Source organism: Sus scrofa, chromosome 3 (assembly GCF_054392235.1).
Source record: "Sus scrofa isolate SSC_HxYL_T2T_F1_AM1 chromosome 3, Sscrofa_HxYL_maternal_Yorkshire_Landrace_v2.0, whole genome shotgun sequence".
Lineage (NCBI taxonomy): Eukaryota > Metazoa > Chordata > Mammalia > Artiodactyla > Suidae > Sus > Sus scrofa.
Genome location: NC_139385.1, coordinates 107,410,730 through 107,430,819, shown reverse-complemented (window position 1 = coordinate 107,430,819; position 20,090 = coordinate 107,410,730). Strand labels below are relative to the sequence as shown.

The window sequence follows — 20,090 nt, the reverse complement described above, 5'->3', positions numbered from 1 at the left end:
AGTGAAGCTCAGAGAAGTGAAGTGACTTGCCCAAAGCCACTTCGCTAGTTAGTGACAGAACCACTTACTTGTATGCTTGTGTCCCTCGGTTCCATGAGACCAGGAGTGATGTGTACCTGCTTTTGCCCCTCCCAGTATCCATCTGCAGCACCTGATGCCCAACACTCGTGTTTAAAGGGAAAATGTAATACACATTCTGTGTATTCACACCAGAGCTTCCCACAGTTGCACTTTAGCAGGTGTTAATGGGTTACAGGTGGAATGAGATACACATCTCCTCAGCTGCTGGGGCAGCCAGAGCCCCTGGACCAGGAGTTTCCTCTGGCCGGAAGCAGCCTTATCTACTTTCCTTAGAAAAGTCCAACAATATTCTGTTCTCCACGTGATATGATCTGAGAACGTATGGGAGGTACAGCACAGTCTTATTTAAAGAGTAAAAATGTGTCTTTTTTTTTTTTCTTTTTGGTCTTGTGTCCTTTTACAGCCACACCTGTGGCATATGGAGGTTCCCAAGCTAGGGGCCTAATTGGAGCTACAGCTGCCGGCTTACACGAGAGCCACAGTAACGCCAGATCCAAGCCACATGAGCAACCTACACCACAGCTCCCGGCAACACTGGATCCTTAACCCACTGAGCGAGGCCAGGGATCGAACCTACAACCTCATGGTTCCTAGTCAGATTCGTTAATGCTTCACCACGAGGGGAACTCCCAAGAAGTGTCCTGATAATTAAAAACTCGGAAGGTGAGCTGTGAGTCCATCCCAACCCTTCCAACCCTTTCTAGCTATCCTGAGAGATCTAGAAAATTGTTCTGCATCCTCTCTCTTGAGTAGACCCTGGATGACAGCCCTTGTGAGCCTGTAGCCTCCTCCCTTCCAGTAAGAGCACCCAGATTTAAACTCAGACCCTAATGGTGGGGGGATGGGTGGAGGGGGATTCCTCCAGTGCGGAAGATTGTGATGGAGGAAAGGCCGACAGCATCTGGCATTCCTCACGTGAAACCCAGAGACCCCAAGCCTGATGCCAGGACCCTGAAACGCCTTTCCTGCCAGAGGATTATGTTCATTTGCACAGGATCTGAGACAGAAATTCCAAAGAGATGATACTGGAAACCAAAGACCTATATCATATTAATAATACAGACAGGAAGTCTCCCTCGGCAGCTGGTAGCAAACATGTATTACCTAAAGAAGGGGCCCTGGTCCCAGCCACAGCCCCAGCAAGCCAGCCAGGGCCATTTCGGATGACAAACAGAAATAATGAAAACTTACTAGATTTATTAGAGACTTTGTCTCCATTTAGCTATTAGATTTCCACATATACATGCTAATTTCTGGGTCAAGGATTCAGAGAGCTCCCCAGATTAGGTATCCACCACATCTCAGCAGCCTGCAAAAATCAAGCTGCACTTACCTTTTGCTGGATCCTCTGTGCCCATGTGCGGGTACAGCAGTGGGTAGAGGTGAGAGTTGGGGGAAGACACAGCACAGAGAGCATCAGGTCTGCATTCAGAGGGCCTAGGTCGGAGGCCGGGCTCGGCCACTCAGCAGCCGGGTGACTGTGGGAGAGGCAGAACCCACATTTTTAATTGACCATTTTTAACTTCAGTCAGCCTAGGCACCCTTACCTACCCCAAACCAGTTCCCAAATTCCTATATCCACACTTCTTCAGGTGGCAAGAAGCTGGCTAAGCAGAGGTCAAAAGCAGACAACCAAACCCTTAAGTGGTGTGGGTTCAAACATAGGCAGACAGCACATCAGCATTCTCCTCTATAAAATGAAAATGCTAGTAACCCCTGCCTGGGCTCTGAAGCCAGATGGGTTCACATTCTTGCTCAGCATCACTAGTTATGCACCTGTATTTAACCACTCCTGACCTCAGTCTCCTCAGCTACAGAGGAGAGAGCTCATGAGATTGGTATACTCTTCTTTTGCAAACTGCTAATTATTGTCCCTTGTCCAGTTATTCTTGGGGACATTTAGTTTATATTGGTTTGTAAGAGCTCTATGTTATAAACCTTAACCCTTCCTCATCAATGCCACATTTTTGTCTTAGTTTGTCATTTATTTATGGCATATAAAGTGCTTATCATGGTGACTATGACATAGGCAGCAGTTTATTATTGAGAAATGCTTTTTAAATGGAAAGTTCTAGACCAAGATGAACTATATTTACCTTGTTATTAACAACAAAGGCAAAGCTGGACCCAAGAAAAGGAGCCCCAGCTTCCCGGGAGGACAGAGGCCAATTCAAGTTGACTAGAAGCAAGGGGTGGTGTGGAGAGAGATGCGACTGCCTAGGCTGCGCTAGAGACCTGAGGTCCTCTGGTGAGAGAGACAAATGTGGAGAGAAACCACAATCCTTGAAATGAAGGGCTCTCCTTGAATCAGACTGCATCCCATCCCGCCCACACCACATACACACACACATCACACACCTAACACACCACACGCATTCACACTCATCACACACACATCATATACCTAGACAGACACAACCCACACACGCACGCACATATCACACCGTCACACTCATCACCAACACATACTCGCATCTCACAGACACCCATCACACACATGCATACGCGCACATCACACACAGACACAGACACACTTGAGAGCAGTAGAAAGGCCCCTAAGAAAGACCACCCTCCATCGAACCTTTGAGAAAACTAAGAGAGCAGCTCGCCTGAGGAGCCAGCACTGGCTGGAGCCGAAACCAGTCTGAGAAAGTACCTTTGTGTGAACAAAGATCTCTGTTGGTTAGCAAGCGGGGCTTCTGAGAACCAAACGAAGACAGTAACCTGGGTGTCTGTTTGCAGACCTTGCAGGACATAACACACTTTCACATTCTCTCTTCTTTGCTCCTCTGAGTAGCCCTCAGAGGCGTCCAGGATAGGCATGTACAGGCCCTTTCACAGAAGTGGACACTGAGGCTCAGAAGTTTCATGTTTTATTTTAAAACACTTAGCTAGCAAATATCAGAACGAGGGCCAGGATCTGGGTCTCCTAATTCCTATTCAAAGTCATTTGTTCGACAAATATTTATTGAGACCCTACTTGGGCCTAGCTCCAAAATGTGGGTTTGTTCTAACACCTGGTTATAGAGGCGTTCGGCGTTCAACCTTTTTTGTGTTGGCTGAATGCACCCTAGGATTCCCAGAATCAGAGTCTCAGGCTGCAAGAACCCTTGGAAAGGACTCTGGCCAGACTGGCATGTCTCAGGGTTTTGAGAACATTCCTATATCATATGCCTAAGAAAACGGAACATTGTCCTGTGGGCGATTCTGCCAAACAGCTGGACTGTGGCAGCTCTAATGAGAACCAAGCTCAGGGGCCAAGCAGACTTGTCCAGTTTATTTAATAGCATAAGACGTTTGTGAGTCTAGGAAATACCTCTGGTTTCACTGCTCTGGTTGAAAACCCTCCTACATTCTAGTTCCTGCTGACTCAGCAAGATGAACATAGCTTGGGTTTGAGCTGGTGGGAGGAAGACACCTCCTGTCCTTAACCCCAGGTCATTGGCACGCCAAAGCAGCCCCTAGTGGGCACGTCTCACATCATTCCTCCAACAAGACTCCATCACCATCTGGATTGTTCAGGGAACTGAGCAATGATGAGACCACAGAGCCCCAAAGCACGCCCAGGACGGGCTGCCACACGGAGCTCATGGCTCTCTTGGTCTCCCACCCCCACCTCCCCAGCTACCTCTCCCTCAAGGACCGCTCCCCTTTCAGGAAAGTCTAATCAGCCAGCGGCCAGAGCGGTGGTAACTGAGCTCAGACACTGGATCGGATGTCCGGTGGGCCCCCATCATAAACTGCAGGTCACATAATTCAACTTGAACTTGATCTCTCACTCCACCCTACACTTTACGTGCCTCGGGGGACATGGCAGCTGATGGTGAGAGAGATAAGTCCCTGCAACAGGCCTGTGAGATGAGGGGTTGCCCTCAAATGGAAAAGTTACTTCAGATCCAAAGGGGAGAAACTGGCTCAAGACCTTGCAGAGGAAAAGGGGGGGGGGAGTGCAACGCTGTGTGGACCCCCAAGAGTCCACATTTTCCATTCTGACCCCCATTAGGAAGACTCAGCCCTCTTGCTCATGCCCCAGGCAACCTTAGAACCCTGACAGGAGGTTTCAGGAACACCCCCGACCCCCATTTTCTCATCCGTAACACAGGAATGAGAAAATCTGCAGAAAAAATGAGATCAAATAGCAATGCCCATCTGGAGTTCCCATTGTGGCACAGTGGAAACAAATCCGACTAGGAACCATGAGGTTGCAGGTTCCCTCCCTGGCCTCGCTCAGTGGGTTAAAGATCCAGCATTGCTGTGAGCTGTAGTGTAGATCGCAGACGTGGCTCGGATCTGGCGTTGCTGTGGCTCTGGCGAAGGCTGGCAGCAACAGCTCCGATTGGACCCCTAGCCTGGGAACCTCTGCGAGTGTGACCCTAAAAGGCAAAAGCCAAAAAAAAAAAAAAAATGCTCATCTGTCCTGGGAGGAAGAACCCTTGAAATGGGCAAGTGGGCTCTTTTCCATTGTCATGACCAGGTAATTGAACAGCAAATGCCTCGTTTTGTTCACCAGCGGTGACGCTGTTGAGTTGGGATGATGGCAGCACTGGTTTTCACCAGAGGTCTATGCAGATGATATTGAAGAAGACAAAGTTCTCCACGCAGCCTCAGAAAGAGGCCCAGACCTGCTCCAACCCAGCACTCCAGACTTTCCTAGGACCCCCAGACCTAGGAAACCAGAAGCAAAGCAGCAAGTGGGCCAGGCCTTCCTGTCTCCATCTGCTCACACCCTCCCAGCTTGGGAATCGGGCAAGAAGCCCATCCTTCCATCGGAGGCCTTGTGCCTTTTGGTGCCGAATACCCTGGGGTGCCATCTACCTCTCACACTTGAGTCTGGGCTTTTCGTTTGCGCAAATTTCTCTCCCAACAGTTGTGGCTGGATAGGCCCAATGGCAGGGCCGCTGTGGAACAACATTTAGACACATTGCTAAATATTTCCAGCTGCCCGGAGGGGCCCCTGTACTATATGAGGTGAGACTGTGAGGTTTCACCGCATAGGCGAGGACAGCCAAAGGGCATCCCCTCAACTTCTCTCTACTGTCCTCCATTTGATGAAAGACTTGTGGTTAAACCTTTATCTTCCATAAACATTTAAAATGTGGTTACCTTGATTTCCATGTCTCATTTTCGTTTTATTAAAAAAATGGGTTCCTTGCAGTAAAACATCTGATACTGTGGATGTTCTGCAGAAAACAGATGTTTCTCCATGTAATAGACGTTGGCAGGCCTCCGCATGCCCACCAGGCCTCACACTCACACTCAGACACACACACGCACACATGTGTCTCATGAAAGGCCAAGCATGGCTAGGTTCCACCAGGGACCCCAAGGCCACAAGGCTTGAGTTCCCCCACAGCCGTGGCACTTTTGAGACAAGAGGCCAGAGAGGTAACAAGACCTAGAACTATCATTGGGAGGGTTTGTTGCTTGAGTTCCTGCCCTGCAAGCTCCTCACCAGCCTCATGCTGCAGAGGTGAGAGGCTCTCTCTGCCACGAGGGGGACAGGGGCAGACTTCACACCAAATCAGCACAGTCTTTCTCGAGGGCACACACAAGTACCTGGAGACTGCCAGGACAGGCTTTGGCAATGCTGTCAAGGAGGCCTCTTCCACATTTCTTCTCTTTCCTATCACAGCCCTAGGCTGAAGGAAGCCCATACTCCGCCCAGGGCCTTTGGGAAAAGTCAGTTTTTGCTTCCTTCACTCCAGGCACACACGCACTCTTGCCAGGTCCTCCCCTCAGGCATTGGGGCAAACCGGCTCACTCGTTTCTTCAGGACTTTTGCTCCCTTCCCCTCTGGAGGTTCCCCTGGAACTGGCTGAGAGAGAGCTGAGGCCTGCTTCCTTCCCAGGGATAGTAGTACTTTCCCTGAGACCCTGAAAAATTAAGTTATCAAGACCCAAAAGAATTAGCTCCCTACATCTGCTTTCTGGGCAACAGGGGACGCTGCCATGCTGGAGGGGACCCCTGCCACCCACAGAACAGTATTCAGAACTTGCTCAGTACTGGGATGCCTGGGTTCCCTTTCAACCGCCTCTCCTTGCCCCATGACCCCAGGAGCATCGCTTCACCTCTCCATACCTCAGGTCACTTAAGGAAGCCAGGCTTGCCTCTCTCTGAGCTTCTGTACTTCCTATAAGCTGAACCAATGATCCTGTGAAATTATTTCCCTAGGATTGTATCTATAATTCCAAGTGGGATGTATAGAAGATTACAGAAGTTCACACAAACTAAAGACATGGAAATAATCTAAGTGTCCATCAACAGAGGAATGGGTAAAGAAGACGTGGTACATATATATACAATGGAATTTTACTCAGCCATAAAAAAGAAGAAAATAATGCCATTTGCAGGAACGTGGATGAACCTAGAAATTATCATACTAAGTGAAGTTAGTGAACGACCAACATCATATGATATCACTTATATGTGGAATCTTAAAAAAAAAGGATACACATGAACTTATTTGCACAACAGAAACAGACTTACAGACTTTGAAAGCACACTTACGGTTACTAAAGGAGACATGTTGGGGAGAGGGATGGACTGGGGGTTTGAGACTGGCATATGTACGCTGCAGTATATGGAATGACTGGCCAGTGGGGACCTGAGATACAGCACAGAGAACTTTACCCAATATTCTGTGATAATTTATGTGGGAAAAGAATCTGAGCGAGAATGGATGTGTGTATATGTATAACTGAATCGCTCTGCTGCACAGCAGAGGTGATCACAACACTGTAAACCAACCATACTTCAACAATGACGTCTTTCATTGAAAAAAATTTTTAAATGAAAAGAATAAAACTGAAAATTAGGAAAAAAGAGAAAGATATGATGAGGGTGATGAAATGATGATGATGAGAAAGATAATGATACACAAATGACTGAAAAACAAAGGTAGAAAAAATAAGATGAATCTTGGTTGCTACACAAAATCTTTGCTAAGGAGAACTTCTATTTGGGTCTGGCCTTCCCAGATGTAGAGCAATGAAGATAGTACTGTCAGTTACAAGAAGTACAGTGTCACTGAGGTAAAACAAAACAAAACAAAACAAAAAACCATTACTCAGAAGAATCATGGATGTTTTTGGGAGTGAGCGAGACATCAAAGCAGTTTCTCACAAGAATTTTAAGGGGCGTAGTAAACCAGTGATTTTCATCTTGAAAAACAAAAACAAATGGATAACGTTTTCAAACTAAAGTTTGAAAACTTTTTCAAACTCTATTTTTAAAATTCAAAGACATGAAATAGCCAAAAAAAATTGCTCTGGCTGAAGGGGATTTTGGAGACCAGGGCTCCATGCTGTGTGTAGGACGCCAAAGCAACCTCTAACCTTGCTCCTCAAACAGCATGAGTCACTGTTTCCAAACCCTGCCATAAGGTAGGAGTCCCCTGGATGGCTTGCTAAGCACATAGAACCCACAGCCCCACAGCAAACTGACCGCATCTGAATCTGGGGGGGCTGGGGAGGGAGACAGTGTATGATCTGCAGGCCCTGGTGATCTATGTCCAGCAAGCTTTGGAAACACTGCTGTAAACCCAATGCCAAAACTGTCTGGTTAAACTGGATAGCGAAAGCCCCTTGGAATGGCAAGCCCCATCCCTGGGGATGTGGCAGTCATTTCAGGTAAGGCCCCAGACTGGTCAGATGACATGGAGTAAGCTATCAGGGCCACGGGCTGTGCTGATCTGGGAGCAGATAGAGAATTTCTCTGCTCCCTCTCTGGCAGCACCACTCACACCTCCATACCAGCTGCCCCTTCCACCCTATTCCTCCCTGCTCTCAAAGTGAAGCAGTCTTGCTGCCCTCAGAGACATACAAATATCATGCAACAATGCCAGGCAGGGCAGGTGACAAGGCTGCCCCTCCATGGGGCAGAAGTTGAAGAATCGCAAACCTCAGACGACCTAGTTGGCCATGGACATGTGTTCTGTCTCCCAAATCCAGCTCACCTTCCAACATCTAAGCAAGGTCAGACCCCCACAAACCTTGCTGTCATTAGAACACCCTCAGTTTGAAAGATTCTTCCATGACTTTAAATTGGCCATGACTTCTGCGTATGGAATCATATCATACTGGTTTAGAGTCTGGCCTGTGGAGCCATAGCAGGGTTCAAACTCTGGCATTCTCACCTGTGATCAGTGTACCCCGGGTAAGTTCCTGACCTACTCAGAGCTTGAGTTTCCCCATCTGTAAAATGAAGGTATCTACTAGGAAGAATGTGCTGGCTTGTGCTGCAATAAGAAATATCCCCCAAACTTCAATGGATTAAAACAACAAAGGCTTCGTTTTTATATTAGCAAAGTTGGCGATAGGTCCAGGGACCTCTCAAGACAGTGGTCCCATACATGGAGGCTCAACAATCCAGGCTCAACAATCGACCATCTTCCACTTCTGCCTACCACATTCTTCCACAACAGGAATAGCAGACTATCAAATGCTTCAACCCAGACGTGATGCACATCACTTCCATTCACCAAGCATTGGTCAAAACTAGTCACACAGCCCTGCTTCCAACAAGAGTAGAGGGAAGCATAATCCACCTGGTGCCCAGGAGAAGGGAAGCAGATGTTAGGGAGCAACAAACACGGGTGGTAACGTGTAATAGGGGCTGGTGATTATGAGATTCATGTAAATCTTCAGCACAGTTTCTGGCACACAGAAAAGGTTTCAAAATGTTCAGTATTATCATTACCATCATGGCCTTCCAAAGCCTTGCCTTCTTCCATTCTAGTTCTGACCAATGTTCTAAGGAGCAGTAGTCCATTTTCTAGCTTGCAACTTCTCCTACCCCTCCAGACTCAGTTTTTTTTTTTTTTTTTTTTTGCTATTTCTTTGGGCCGCTCCCTCAGCATATGGAGGTTCCCAGGCTAGGGGTTGAATCGGAACTGTAGCCTCCGGCCTACGCCAGAGCCACAGCAACGCGGGATCCGGGCTGTGTCTGCGACCTACACCACAGCTCACGGCAACGCCGGATCGTTAACCCACTGAGCAAGGGCAGGGACCGAACCTGCAACCTCATGGTTCCTAGTCGGATTCGTTAACCACTGCGCCACAACGGGAACTCCTCCAGACTCAGTTTTTTGCAGCTTTTCCTTTCTATTAAGCTCAGTATTCATCATGGGATTTGCATCAGCCATTGTAAGAACTCTGGATATTACTACGGCAAAAGGCCAAGGATGATTTATCATCCAATATATACACACAGCACCCACTCAGACTTGTTAACGTGTGTGTATTACAAAGGTCATTAATTAAAGTTTCATCACTATCATCATCAGTGAATACAGCTGGTTCACGATCAAGGAGCAGGAGGGGCCCCCAAATGCAGAGAAAAGAGCATTCCTTCAAGAGATATGAGAACCCCAGGTTCTGACACCTCAGTGTCCACATCTGTAAAATGGAGCTAATGCTCCTGCCAAGCTCACTGGGCACAGTGTTCCCCGACAGGTGCCAAGTACAGTGGTACCTGCCTCAGAAAAATTCATCAGCAGGGTCCTTTGAAGATCGCAAATGCTTCTTTTCTGTCCCTCCAGGTTTCTCTCCCCAGAGGTCTCTGTCCCCCACTAATTCTTATTCCCTTGATAACAGATTCACCATCAGACTGCATAGCCTAGCATCTTCCTCCCTAAGACTTACGGGGGGTGAGAGGTCAGATTGCATTGGGGAGTGTGTGCCAGTTCCCAGGGCTTTTCCTACTCAAGTCCTGAGCTCTGGGGAACAGCTTACTGCTGCCCTAATCATAACAAGGCTCACACCACCACTACACAACTTTAATACCAGTTTTTATGCAGGCATCTGGGGATGTGTGTGCTTATGAACAATTTGTAATGAAAAAAAAAAAAAAAAAAAGCAAGACCGACCTGCAGGAGGCTGGGAGAAGAGGGGCCCAGAGCCCCAGGCAGCGCAGGCCCCATCACAGGGGCCGCCCCAGGCTCCAGGGACAGGACTGCTGCCCTGGGACATTTAAGGAACTATTTGATCTCTTATTAAGGCCCACATGGCATCAATTTCCACGTGCTCTGAAAGAGAATGGAATTAGAGTCAAGAGATCCATTGTGTCTTTCATGAAGATACGTTCTTAATCAACAAGGAGATGGAGGAGGAAAGGAAACTCAAATTCATGGAAGGCGTACTTTGTACCCAGACCATGCCAAGAGCTTTATTTCTATGCATGATCTCATATGAGCCTCACAATAACCTATTGAGGTTTGTTATTAACGTTTGTGGTAATTCAAAAAAAAAAAAAAAGCCACAGTATTTTGTACCTCATTCCATCAAGAGATAGTCTGTTTCTCTGTCCCTTCGAATCTGGCATTGGCTCTCTTCCTGCTTTGGCCAGTGAGACATCGGCAAACACAAAGCAAGCAGGGACTTGAAAAGTGCCCATGTTTCAGACCTGCCTTCTCCTGCTGCTTTGGACCATTTCATTGCAGTGTGAACAAGGCACCAGCTAGCTTCCTGGAGGATGAGAGGCCACGTGGGGCATGATGACCCCAGCTGTTCTAGCCATCCCAGTTGGGGTCACAAACTGAGGAGCGAGCACACCCTAGACCATCTCGCCCTAGCGGAGGCCGTCCAGACCTGAATAATGGCCAGCTAACCTAATGAACCACAGGAAATGCTAAGTGTCTCACCATGTTTTCAGGCAGTTTATTACATCCTTCTTTACAGATGAGGAGGCTGAGGCTCAGAAAGCTTGACGTAATCCTCCAAGATTCCTTAACTGGTTAAGTGGCAGAGAGGGATTTGAACACCAGGCTTACACTCAGTGCACCAAACTACCAGAGCTCCCCTATGTCACACTAGCTCGTGGAGTAGGAGTTCTGAGAACAAATTCTCCTGAGAAATAACTCACCCTCCCACAGTCATCGTCACCCCTCCACTTGGAGGAAAGCTGGAAAACCTCTGGAGAATTTCTGCTTAGAGGGACATGGCGCAGACATGAAAACTTTTCTCTAGATGGCATTATCATAAAAAGAACCTAATTCTTCCATTGCCTCTTCTTTGTTCCAGGCTTCCACCTAAAGAATCATCAAAAGCCTGGGGTAGCCTCTGCCAATTCTCTATTCCTCAGAGACCCTTGCCTCTGGTCAGGTGTGAGTGGTTTGAAGATAGAGCTTCTGTGTGTATTTTTCTGTCGTTGTGATAAAATATATACATTACCTTTACCACTGTAACCATTTTTAAGTATACAGGTCCGTGGTCATAGATACATGCATCATCTTGTTCACCACCACCACCACCCATCTCCACAGCGCTTTTCACCTTACAGAACTGAAACTCTGCACCAGTTAAACAGCAACTCCCCCATGCCCCTGACAACCACCATTCTACCTTCTCGATGACTTTGATGGCTCTAGGTACTGTGTGTAAGTGGAATCAAGCAGCACTTTGTCTTTGTGTGACTTTCTTATTCCACTTGCTGTAACGTCTTCAAGGTTCATCCATGTGGTAGCATATGTCAGAATTTCCTCCATTTTTAAGGCTGAAGAGTATCCTATGGATGCTTATCCATCCATCAGTGGGCACATGTGTTACTTCCATGTCTTCACTATTGCGAATAAGTTATTATAAATAGAGGTGTTCGAATATCCCAAAGATAAACCTTTGAGTGTATCTGGGAATCTCCTTATTCAATAGCTGTACAAGAGGAGTCATTTTTAGAGTTCCCATTGTGGCTCAGCGGGTTATGAGCCTGACCAATATCCATGAGGATGGATCCATGAGGTTTGATCCCTGGCCTCAGTCAGTGGGTTAAAGGATCCAGCTTTGCCATGAGCTGTGGTGTAGATGACAGATATGGTTCAGGTCCTGTGTTACTATGGCTGTGGCATAGGCCAGCAGCTGTAGCTCCAATCTAATCCCTAGCCTGGGAACCTCCATATGCCACAGGTGCATCCCTAAAAAGCAAAAAAAAATTTTTTTAATTTTTAAAAGGGGAAGTCACTTTGAATGTTTGAATTTATTCCCTGAGGAAACTGCCTTCCTATTCCTACATCATGTTCCAAGGAGAGCACACCTGAATATGGACGTAAGCAGCTCAGGAAGCCCCAACTGCAAGGCCTCCATGTCCCAAAAGTCAGTTAATTGAGAACAAATCTCCCCAGCAAAATCCTACAGTGCTTGCTAGTCTGTTCCCAGGCTAACCTGTGTACTCCAAAATGCAACTGAAGGATCACATACTAGTTATGGGTCCTATGGGCAGGGTAGCCTTCCTTCTTGATATAAAATTGGTTTTAAGTAGAATTTTGAGATAACCACTGTCACAATTTAGCACTTTAAAAAAATTTTTTTTTTCTTTTTAGGGCCACACCTGTGACATATGGAGGTTCCCAGGCTAGGGATCGAATCAGAGCTGTAGCTGCCAGCCTACACCACAGCCACAGCAACATAGGACCCGAGCTGCATCTGCAACCTACACCACAGTTCCCAGCAACGCTGGATCCTTAACCCACTGAGCAAGGCCAGAGATCAAAGCCCAGTCCTTATGGATGTTAGTCAGGTTCGCTAACTGCTGAGCCATGATAGGAACTCCCCGTTTAGCACTTTTGAGGGTCCTTGTAGGTTCCTGGCTGCCCTACTTTGGAATGAGCCCTAGATCTCCTCCTATTTCCACACACATCAAGGGGTTCTATGTCCTGGGATAATTTCTCCTCTCCTCCCCTCCAATTCTCTCCCTCCATTCCCCTCTCCTCATCATGTAGATGGGCCAGACCTACATGGTTGGCCCTCTTTGGCTGTCCCTATTTTGTTTCATTTAATTATTTCTCATCCTCCATTTAGAATCCCACAGATTATCTAAAAGCATCAGTGCTTTTTCATTTGTCTCTCACCTGGATACAGCAGCAGAGGGTCTGCTGGTAGCTCTGCACTGACTAGTTCAGCAACAACATAAATTGGATTGTAATCAACCTGAAATTTCATATGTAAACTCTCACATCTATGGTACGGAGGGAGTTTGTGCTTTGGGATACTTCACTCCTTAAAAGCTAAAGTCTGAACCTATTTAAAAATAAAATGCATAAAAAGAAAGGCATCTTTTGATATGATTTACTGGTTATTGTATGGAACCTGAAATTCATTCTTGAAAGCAATTGTGTGCGGAGAAATTAGCAGACACTAATTGCTTTCAAGAGAACATTGCATCTCATTATAAACGATTGGATTTTTGTTTAAATGAACTCCTTCCCCGCAGTGAGAACATCTGGATTCCCAGGGGCCATGGGCAAAGCCAGAGCCTCTTCTAGCCCAAGAGAGAAGATGCGTTTTGCAAACTGCTCAAGCTTTGAGTGAGAAAGGCCAGAGGACAGGGACGTGTGGGATGTCATTTTTTATACATAAAAAGGTAAACCTAGTATGGGGCCATCAGTAGCATGAGATTGTTTAAAATTTCAGCTTCGAGTCCAAACTCAGCATATCATTCAAGGCTCTCTAAAATCAATCCAGCTCTTCGGCAACCTGCAAAACCTGTCTTCCATCTTGGACTGGAAGAAGCTCTCTACAGAGCAGCCTCCCAAGGGCAGCACTGATGACAGAAGTGGCAACCGATGTGTTCCACTGCCAGGTATGAAAACTGTAAGAATAGTCACTCGTGAAGTAATCAGCCAGAAGACTCAGGCGCTCAGGATGTGCTCACAGTACAACAGCAACTGGTGATCAAGATACTGTGTATGTAAACGTATCCGTTTGAAGACAGAAGCCAAATATTTCCCAGCAACTAATAATGGAGCCAAAGCTTGACCATGTCAGGACTCAGGTGATACACATTTTTATTTTTCAGATGGTTGTTTTCCCAAAGGTAGAAGACTATACACTGGGAATGCTATTGGGAATAGTGTTTTTCAGGATATTTTAGCCATAGAATCCTTCCTTCGAATTGAAATTGCAGGTGGAAGTCCTGTGTTTAAAACTCAAGTCCACAGGCCAGGCTCCCTTCCCTTTTGGTTCTTTGGGGGTCCTTCTTAGGCCTCTTGGGAGGGGGTAGGGGACTGGAAGGCTCTTTCCCGCTGTTTCTACAAGCAGACGCTGCCCGTGACATGGCAGTCCAAAGAGAAGACCCTCCGTGCCCATCCAAACCATAGGAAAGTAGTTGTTTCCAACCTATTCTAGACCCTCCTCCCCTGCCACCCACTGGCTGCATCCTCACTGACTCTTTTGAAGGTCCAAATCTGTTTTTTACTCATGAAATCAAGTGATGGATCCAAAGCTACAAAAAGCTAGGCAGTGCAGCTGGGGGTGGAAGTGAGCAATGCATTTGAGCCTCATGCTTCACATTTTGCTTCTCGGCATTGCACAAGGGACCACAGCTCAACTACCTGGGTCTTCAGAAGGGTGATGAGGATGCTTTCTCCTTCCTGGCTCTCCTCTTCTCCTTTCACTTCCCTTTAACCCCTTGCTCCCCAGGGGTGGAAACCCTACCATCTTCATCCTTTCCCCAGAAGCCCCAACCTTCCCCTTTCGAGTATCAATTCCTAACTCCTGAGGTCCCTTCCCTCATCTTGCAAACTTCACAGTTTCCAGAAGCATCCTCTGCCTGTCCTGGGGCCTCTTCCCAGCAGTATCTACTGCCCTATGGAGTGAGAAAGACTGGTTTTATGGTTTTCCAGCAAAGAGGAGGCAGGACGGACAATGGAGGCATCCTTTCCTGGATGCAGCTCTCTTCTCCTCAATAACGACTCACCGTCATGAGAATCAATTCCTTAAAACAATAACAACAACAAAATCCCTCAGCTGGTCTTCAAAATAGATTTATACTCCTCCTTTAATGCAACTTCAACTCATCTAGGGGGAGTTAATTACCCTGGCCATGAATAGCACTATGTCCATATCTCTTCCTGTTACACCTAGCATTCTTCCTTGGTTCCAAAACACAGAGAGGGGAGTTGTTTCAGCTGTTAGTTTTAACTAGATAAAAACAGAGCTGGTATTATTAAAACAGTGGGTGGGTGGTAAAAATCCCTGCCCTGAGTCTCCCATTCCTCTCCTGGCAGATCCCCGGAATAGGGTTGCCAAATTTAGCAAATGAAAATACGAGATATCCAAGAGTTCTCATCGTGGCTCAGTGGTTAACGAATCTGACTAGGAACCATGAGATTGTGGGTTTGATCCCTGGCCTTGCTCAGTGGGTTAAGGATCTGGCATTGCTGTGAGCTGTGGTGTAGCTCGCAGATGCAGCTTGGATCCCTCGTTGCTGTGCCTCTGGTGTAGGCTGGCAGCTTAGACCCCTACCCTGGGAATCTCCATATGCTGCAGTGCGGCCCCAGAAAAAAAAACAAAACAAAACAAGGATATCCAGTGAAATTTGAATTTCAGATAAACAATGAATATTTTTAGTATAATTATGTCCCAAATATTATATGGGACAACCCTACCCCTGAGACGCCCCTTAGAGCACTGATTGAACCCACTGTGTGGGAAATGTTAGCTTTAGTTAGGGGATCACAACAGCTGACCTCTAAGATTCCTTCATCCAAGTATTACGTGATTTCTTACATACCAGCACATTAAGAGTCGGGGTACACAGAACATGGCTCCTTGTTCCTGGCAGCAGAAGAGCCCTTCCTTCTTGAGCCTCAGCCCCTGACCTCAGTGTTGTCTGCTTCAGCTCAAGGGTTCCAAACTTTGCCCCTTGCTTTTTCCTCAGCCCTCATGCTACCTCCACTTAACTGGACATTTCCAAGTGATCACCAACATTTGACAATGGGCTGTGGCTTTGTCTCTAGCATCTCCCTTACCTGCCTTCAAGTCCAGGACCTCCTCGCTAATTTTCTGGCACTATCACCTGACACATCTGCTGAGTAGTAGCGTGTAGCCAAGGCCTTGGCTAGGATATCAGTCTCCCTCCAGAGCAGCTCTGACAAATCTTTCCTTGTAGCAGGAGGGCCTGAGGCTCCCAGAATGAGAATCCTTGTCAGGAAAGCAAATGAAGGTGTCCCTTTTAAAAACAATAAGCCAAGATCACCATATGAGAGAGAGAACTGTGTTTAGTTTGGCTAAAGTCAGGTCTAACAGGGAGTGTGTATGATAACCATCTCCAGCCTCAGCTAGGGGATACAGATCAGGGAGGAAAGAGGAGCTGGGCAGGAGACTCAAGGAATCAGAAGATAACGGACGAGGGGAAACACAGTCTGAAATGCAGGAATGTACCCAGTCCTGGTTCACCGCAGATGTTGAAGCAGGCTTAGAGATAAAAAGATAAAGATGCTGACAATAGTGCTAGAGTCATCCTCCAACAACTTCAACTTTCTCTCAAACTGAAAAGAAAAAAGAGAGAAAGAAAGAAACCACCTCCACTTCTGTCTCCTTTTAAAATGGAAGAGGATAATGCCTGGTTAACGTCAGCAGCAGGCCCAGAGACTCCATGGTGAATAACTAATGAGTGAACTGACAAGCAAATGGATAAATAAATGACAGTAGCTGCCCAGTTAGAACACCCTCTACATCCAGAACTAGAATATCTGGTTCAGTTCCTAGCTCTGTTACTCCTTGTGCCATGGCCTAGAGCAACCACCTAATCTCTCTAAAGTCTCAGTTTCCTCATCTTTAAAATGGCATTAGTAACTCTACCAACTTGACCAGACAACAATAAGGATCAAAGGAGGTGACATATCAAAAAGGACTTATAAACTCTAAAGCCATTTCCAAGCACTAAATGCCACAAAATGCATTCCCTACTTTAAGGAGTTTAAAGTACAGGCCTGCACCATCCAATACGGTAGCCACTAGGCGCATGTGGCTATTGAGCATTTGAAATGTGACTGATGAAAATTTAGGAGTTCCTGTCATGGCGCAGTGGTTAACGAATCCGACTAGGAACCATGAGGTTGCAGGTTCAGTCCCTGCCCTTGCTCAGTGGGTTAACGATCCGGCGTTGCCGTGAGCTGTGGTGTAGGTTGCAGACGCGGCTCGGATCCCGCGTTGCTGTGGCTCTGGCGTAGGCCGGTGGCTGCAGCTCCGATTAGACCCCTAGCCTGGGAATCTCCATATGCCGCGGGAGCGGCCTAAGAAATAGCAAAAAGACAAAAAAAAAAAAAAAAAAAAGAAAATTTATACAGGCTGCAAGTATAACACACACTAGGGAGTGTTTAGGGAATGTGTGTACTTTAACACAAAAAAAAGAAATGCAAAAATATCTCAGTATGTTTCATATTAATAATGCATGATGAGATGGTACTATTTTCATACACTGAACTAAATAAAATACATTAATATTCATTTATTCTGTTTCTTTTTACTCTTTTTAATGTGGCTACTAGAAAATTTTAGTGTTTATGTGGCTTTTACATCATTTCTACTGGACAGTGTTGGAATAGGTGGATCGCAAGACATGTGCACACACAAAATCAATGTTAATACAAAAACCAAGCAATAAAATGTCAAGAAGCAGAAGCTGAGGAGGGGTAGTCAACATTTTATGGTGTTTAACTGTTGGCTGACAGTGGCGGTAGTTCACTGGCACACAAATGCTGGCCAACCAGTGTGCCTTGAAATGTAAACTAATTGCATATCTCTCTTCTGGGCTTCTGCTGATTAAAAGAACAAACATGAGCACTTCGAACTCTAAACAACCTTCAGGATAATCCAGTGCAACCCCTTACTTTTTTCAAATGGAGAATCTGAGGTCCAGAGAGGGTTGAGACTTAACCAAGATCACACAGCCCGTGAACCAGCTAGTGTATTTTCAATTAGGTAACACTGAAGTTTTTAGAGCTTTTCAAAAGCATTTTTATAAAGATTGCCTAAAATGGAGTCACATGATAATTCTGGGAAACATATCCACATTTGGCTGATGAAACAACTGAGGCCCCAAAAGACTAAACACACACAGTTAGTGACATCTTTGAGGCCAGCACCCTGACCTTTCACCCCATGCCTTCGCTCCCACCCCAGGCTCCCTCTCTAGGTCTGGAAGATGGTCCAATAACATGTAGCATCCCCTTTGCTGGTGCCCCCACCACCTCTTGCTCAAGACACACCCATGAGCATTCTTCAGCCTAATTAAATAATGGAACCACACTGATCCTTTCTTCCAAGGTCCAGGGGCACTGTTTCCTCTCCACCCTAGTTCTGCTTGGGAATGTTGATTTTGGAAAACAGCACCAAAAACACCCTGGCTGCAATTTCCAAATCAGAAACAGCCTCCAAATTCTTATTCAGCAGAGAGTAAAAGACCTCAAAAGAGCAGAGCCTGTTTAGACCATGGGAACCTAGAACCTCTTCTGCCCATAGAACTTCCAGGGACAAAGAGGTTAAGAGTCAGTTCAAATCCACATATGGGGACCTGCTAGATGTCCTGGGAGTTGGAAGTGACTGAAACAAACGTCTTACCTCCTAGTCATTCCTAGTCCATCAGAGCATATTCTTAGACAAACGGTTAACTGGATATTATACTTTGGTACATAGGTACTATACTTTGGGGGGCCCAGATTAGGAGCTTCAGGTCCAGGTGGGTTTCCTGAAGGAGTGGGGTCTGACTAAAGTCTTAGAAGATGAGGACATCAAAGGCAAAGAAAGAACAGATAAACTCTCCACGCAGGAAGAGCAGAGAATCAGGAAAACTTTGAGGACATGCAACCATGGGCTGGCCATTCCTTTCTGGTGCTCTGCAAGGCTGCCCTGAGCCAAGATGTTTTTGCAGCAACAATATTAACAGTGCGTCCCCACCTCTCTGGGATGCTTCAGTGCCATGCCCAATCTCACTGGATATTCACAAATGCCCCAGAAAGTAGGCAGGACAATGTCACCATATCCATTCTCTAGATCAGGGAAGACTTGGGGAGATTAGTGCCCTGAATGGCATCACATAGCAATTAAGGGACAGAGCCCAGGCATCACCAAGCAATTCTGCTGCCTCCACTTCTGCTCTTTCTTCCATACAGTTCAGCAGCTGAGAGTAGCAATAGCAAAGCTCTGAGATTTTTTCCAACCACCCTTATCTCAAAGGCAACTCAGTTATTGCCAGGTACCACTTGTTGGGCACTTTGTGTGTATGGCCTTGCCCATGCAGCCATTTTCTCAAGGTCTGTGTCTTTCCCAAGGTGCAACTTTTATCTCTCATAACACTAGAAGGTGCTCAAGTAAACGCATGGATTCATTGATTCGTAGGCCCAGTGCAGAAATGCTGTCAAAGGGTAAGGCAGGTTAAAAGAGGACTTTAAATACGATTATGGCTACTTAAATCCATAGACACTTTCTTTGGAGATATTTAAAAAACAGGGCTAACCTCTGTCATTATCTCCTATCTATCTTCATGCCTGTCATGTGCCTACAATCATCCCATTCAACATACTGCCTCCCTGATATTTTGACTTTCTAGACTGCTGGATAAAAACCAATGCATTTAATCTCTATCTCTTGGGCACTGATGCACAGATGTGTGTGTCTGTGTGTATACATAAGGGGAGGTGTTGTAAGGAGATACAGAACCTCTTAGTGTCCACTAAGCCACATGTGGTTATTGAGCACTTGGCATGTGGCCAGTCTAAATGGAGACAAGGCACAAGTGTAGAATACACATTGGAGTTCAATGATTTGGTGCAGGAAAAAAAAAAAGAATGTAATATAACTCAATAATACTGAATACACATTGAAAAGATAATATTTCAGATACAATGGGTTAAATAAAATGTATTATTAAAATTAAGTTCACTTGTTTCTTCTTACTTTTGTTAACGTAGCTACTAAAAAGTGTTAAGATACGCATGTGGCTCATGTTATATTTCTACTGAACCCTGACCTTTACAGGGGGTCTAATCCAGGAAGGGAACAGACATGTGAACAGCCACACAAGTAGGACCCGGAGTGTGGGGAGTGGCATCTCCCTCAAAAGTCTTGAGTTTTAATTTCTTTATCCATTTGCTCCACATTAGTCTTGAGTTTTAATTTCTTTATCCATTTGCTCCACATTTGGTCCTTTAATTTGTCCAACCCCCAAACTACCTATTTATCTCTCCCCTCCTCCAACCAATTCAAACACCTGCATTTCAGGACACAACTCAAAGTGTC

At 46.1% G+C, this 20,090-nt stretch overlaps 1 protein-coding gene and 1 long non-coding RNA gene across 6 annotated transcripts in view; both read right to left on the bottom strand.

Annotated features, from left to right (window-relative positions):
• The window catches only part of LOC146404833 (uncharacterized), a 1,439,763-nt gene that overhangs the window by 960,731 nt on the left and 458,942 nt on the right, over positions 1-20,090 (bottom strand). The window lies entirely within an intron of this gene.
• The window catches only part of LOC146404836 (uncharacterized), a 259,354-nt gene that overhangs the window by 215,502 nt on the left and 23,762 nt on the right, over positions 1-20,090 (bottom strand). For 4 of the 5 annotated variants that reach the window (XR_014842014.1, XR_014842015.1, XR_014842013.1 and 1 more), the window contains exon 2: positions 1,415-1,559. Coding sequence is in view for 1 of the 5 variants with exons in the window: in XM_085019400.1 (XP_084875526.1) it covers positions 1,415-1,559 (145 nt within the window). In the remaining 4 variants the exon portion in view is untranslated. Of the gene's footprint in view, positions 1-1,414; positions 1,560-9,946; positions 10,106-20,090 lie in introns of all 5 variants that reach the window. The other variant, XR_014842016.1, reaches the window with a different exon arrangement.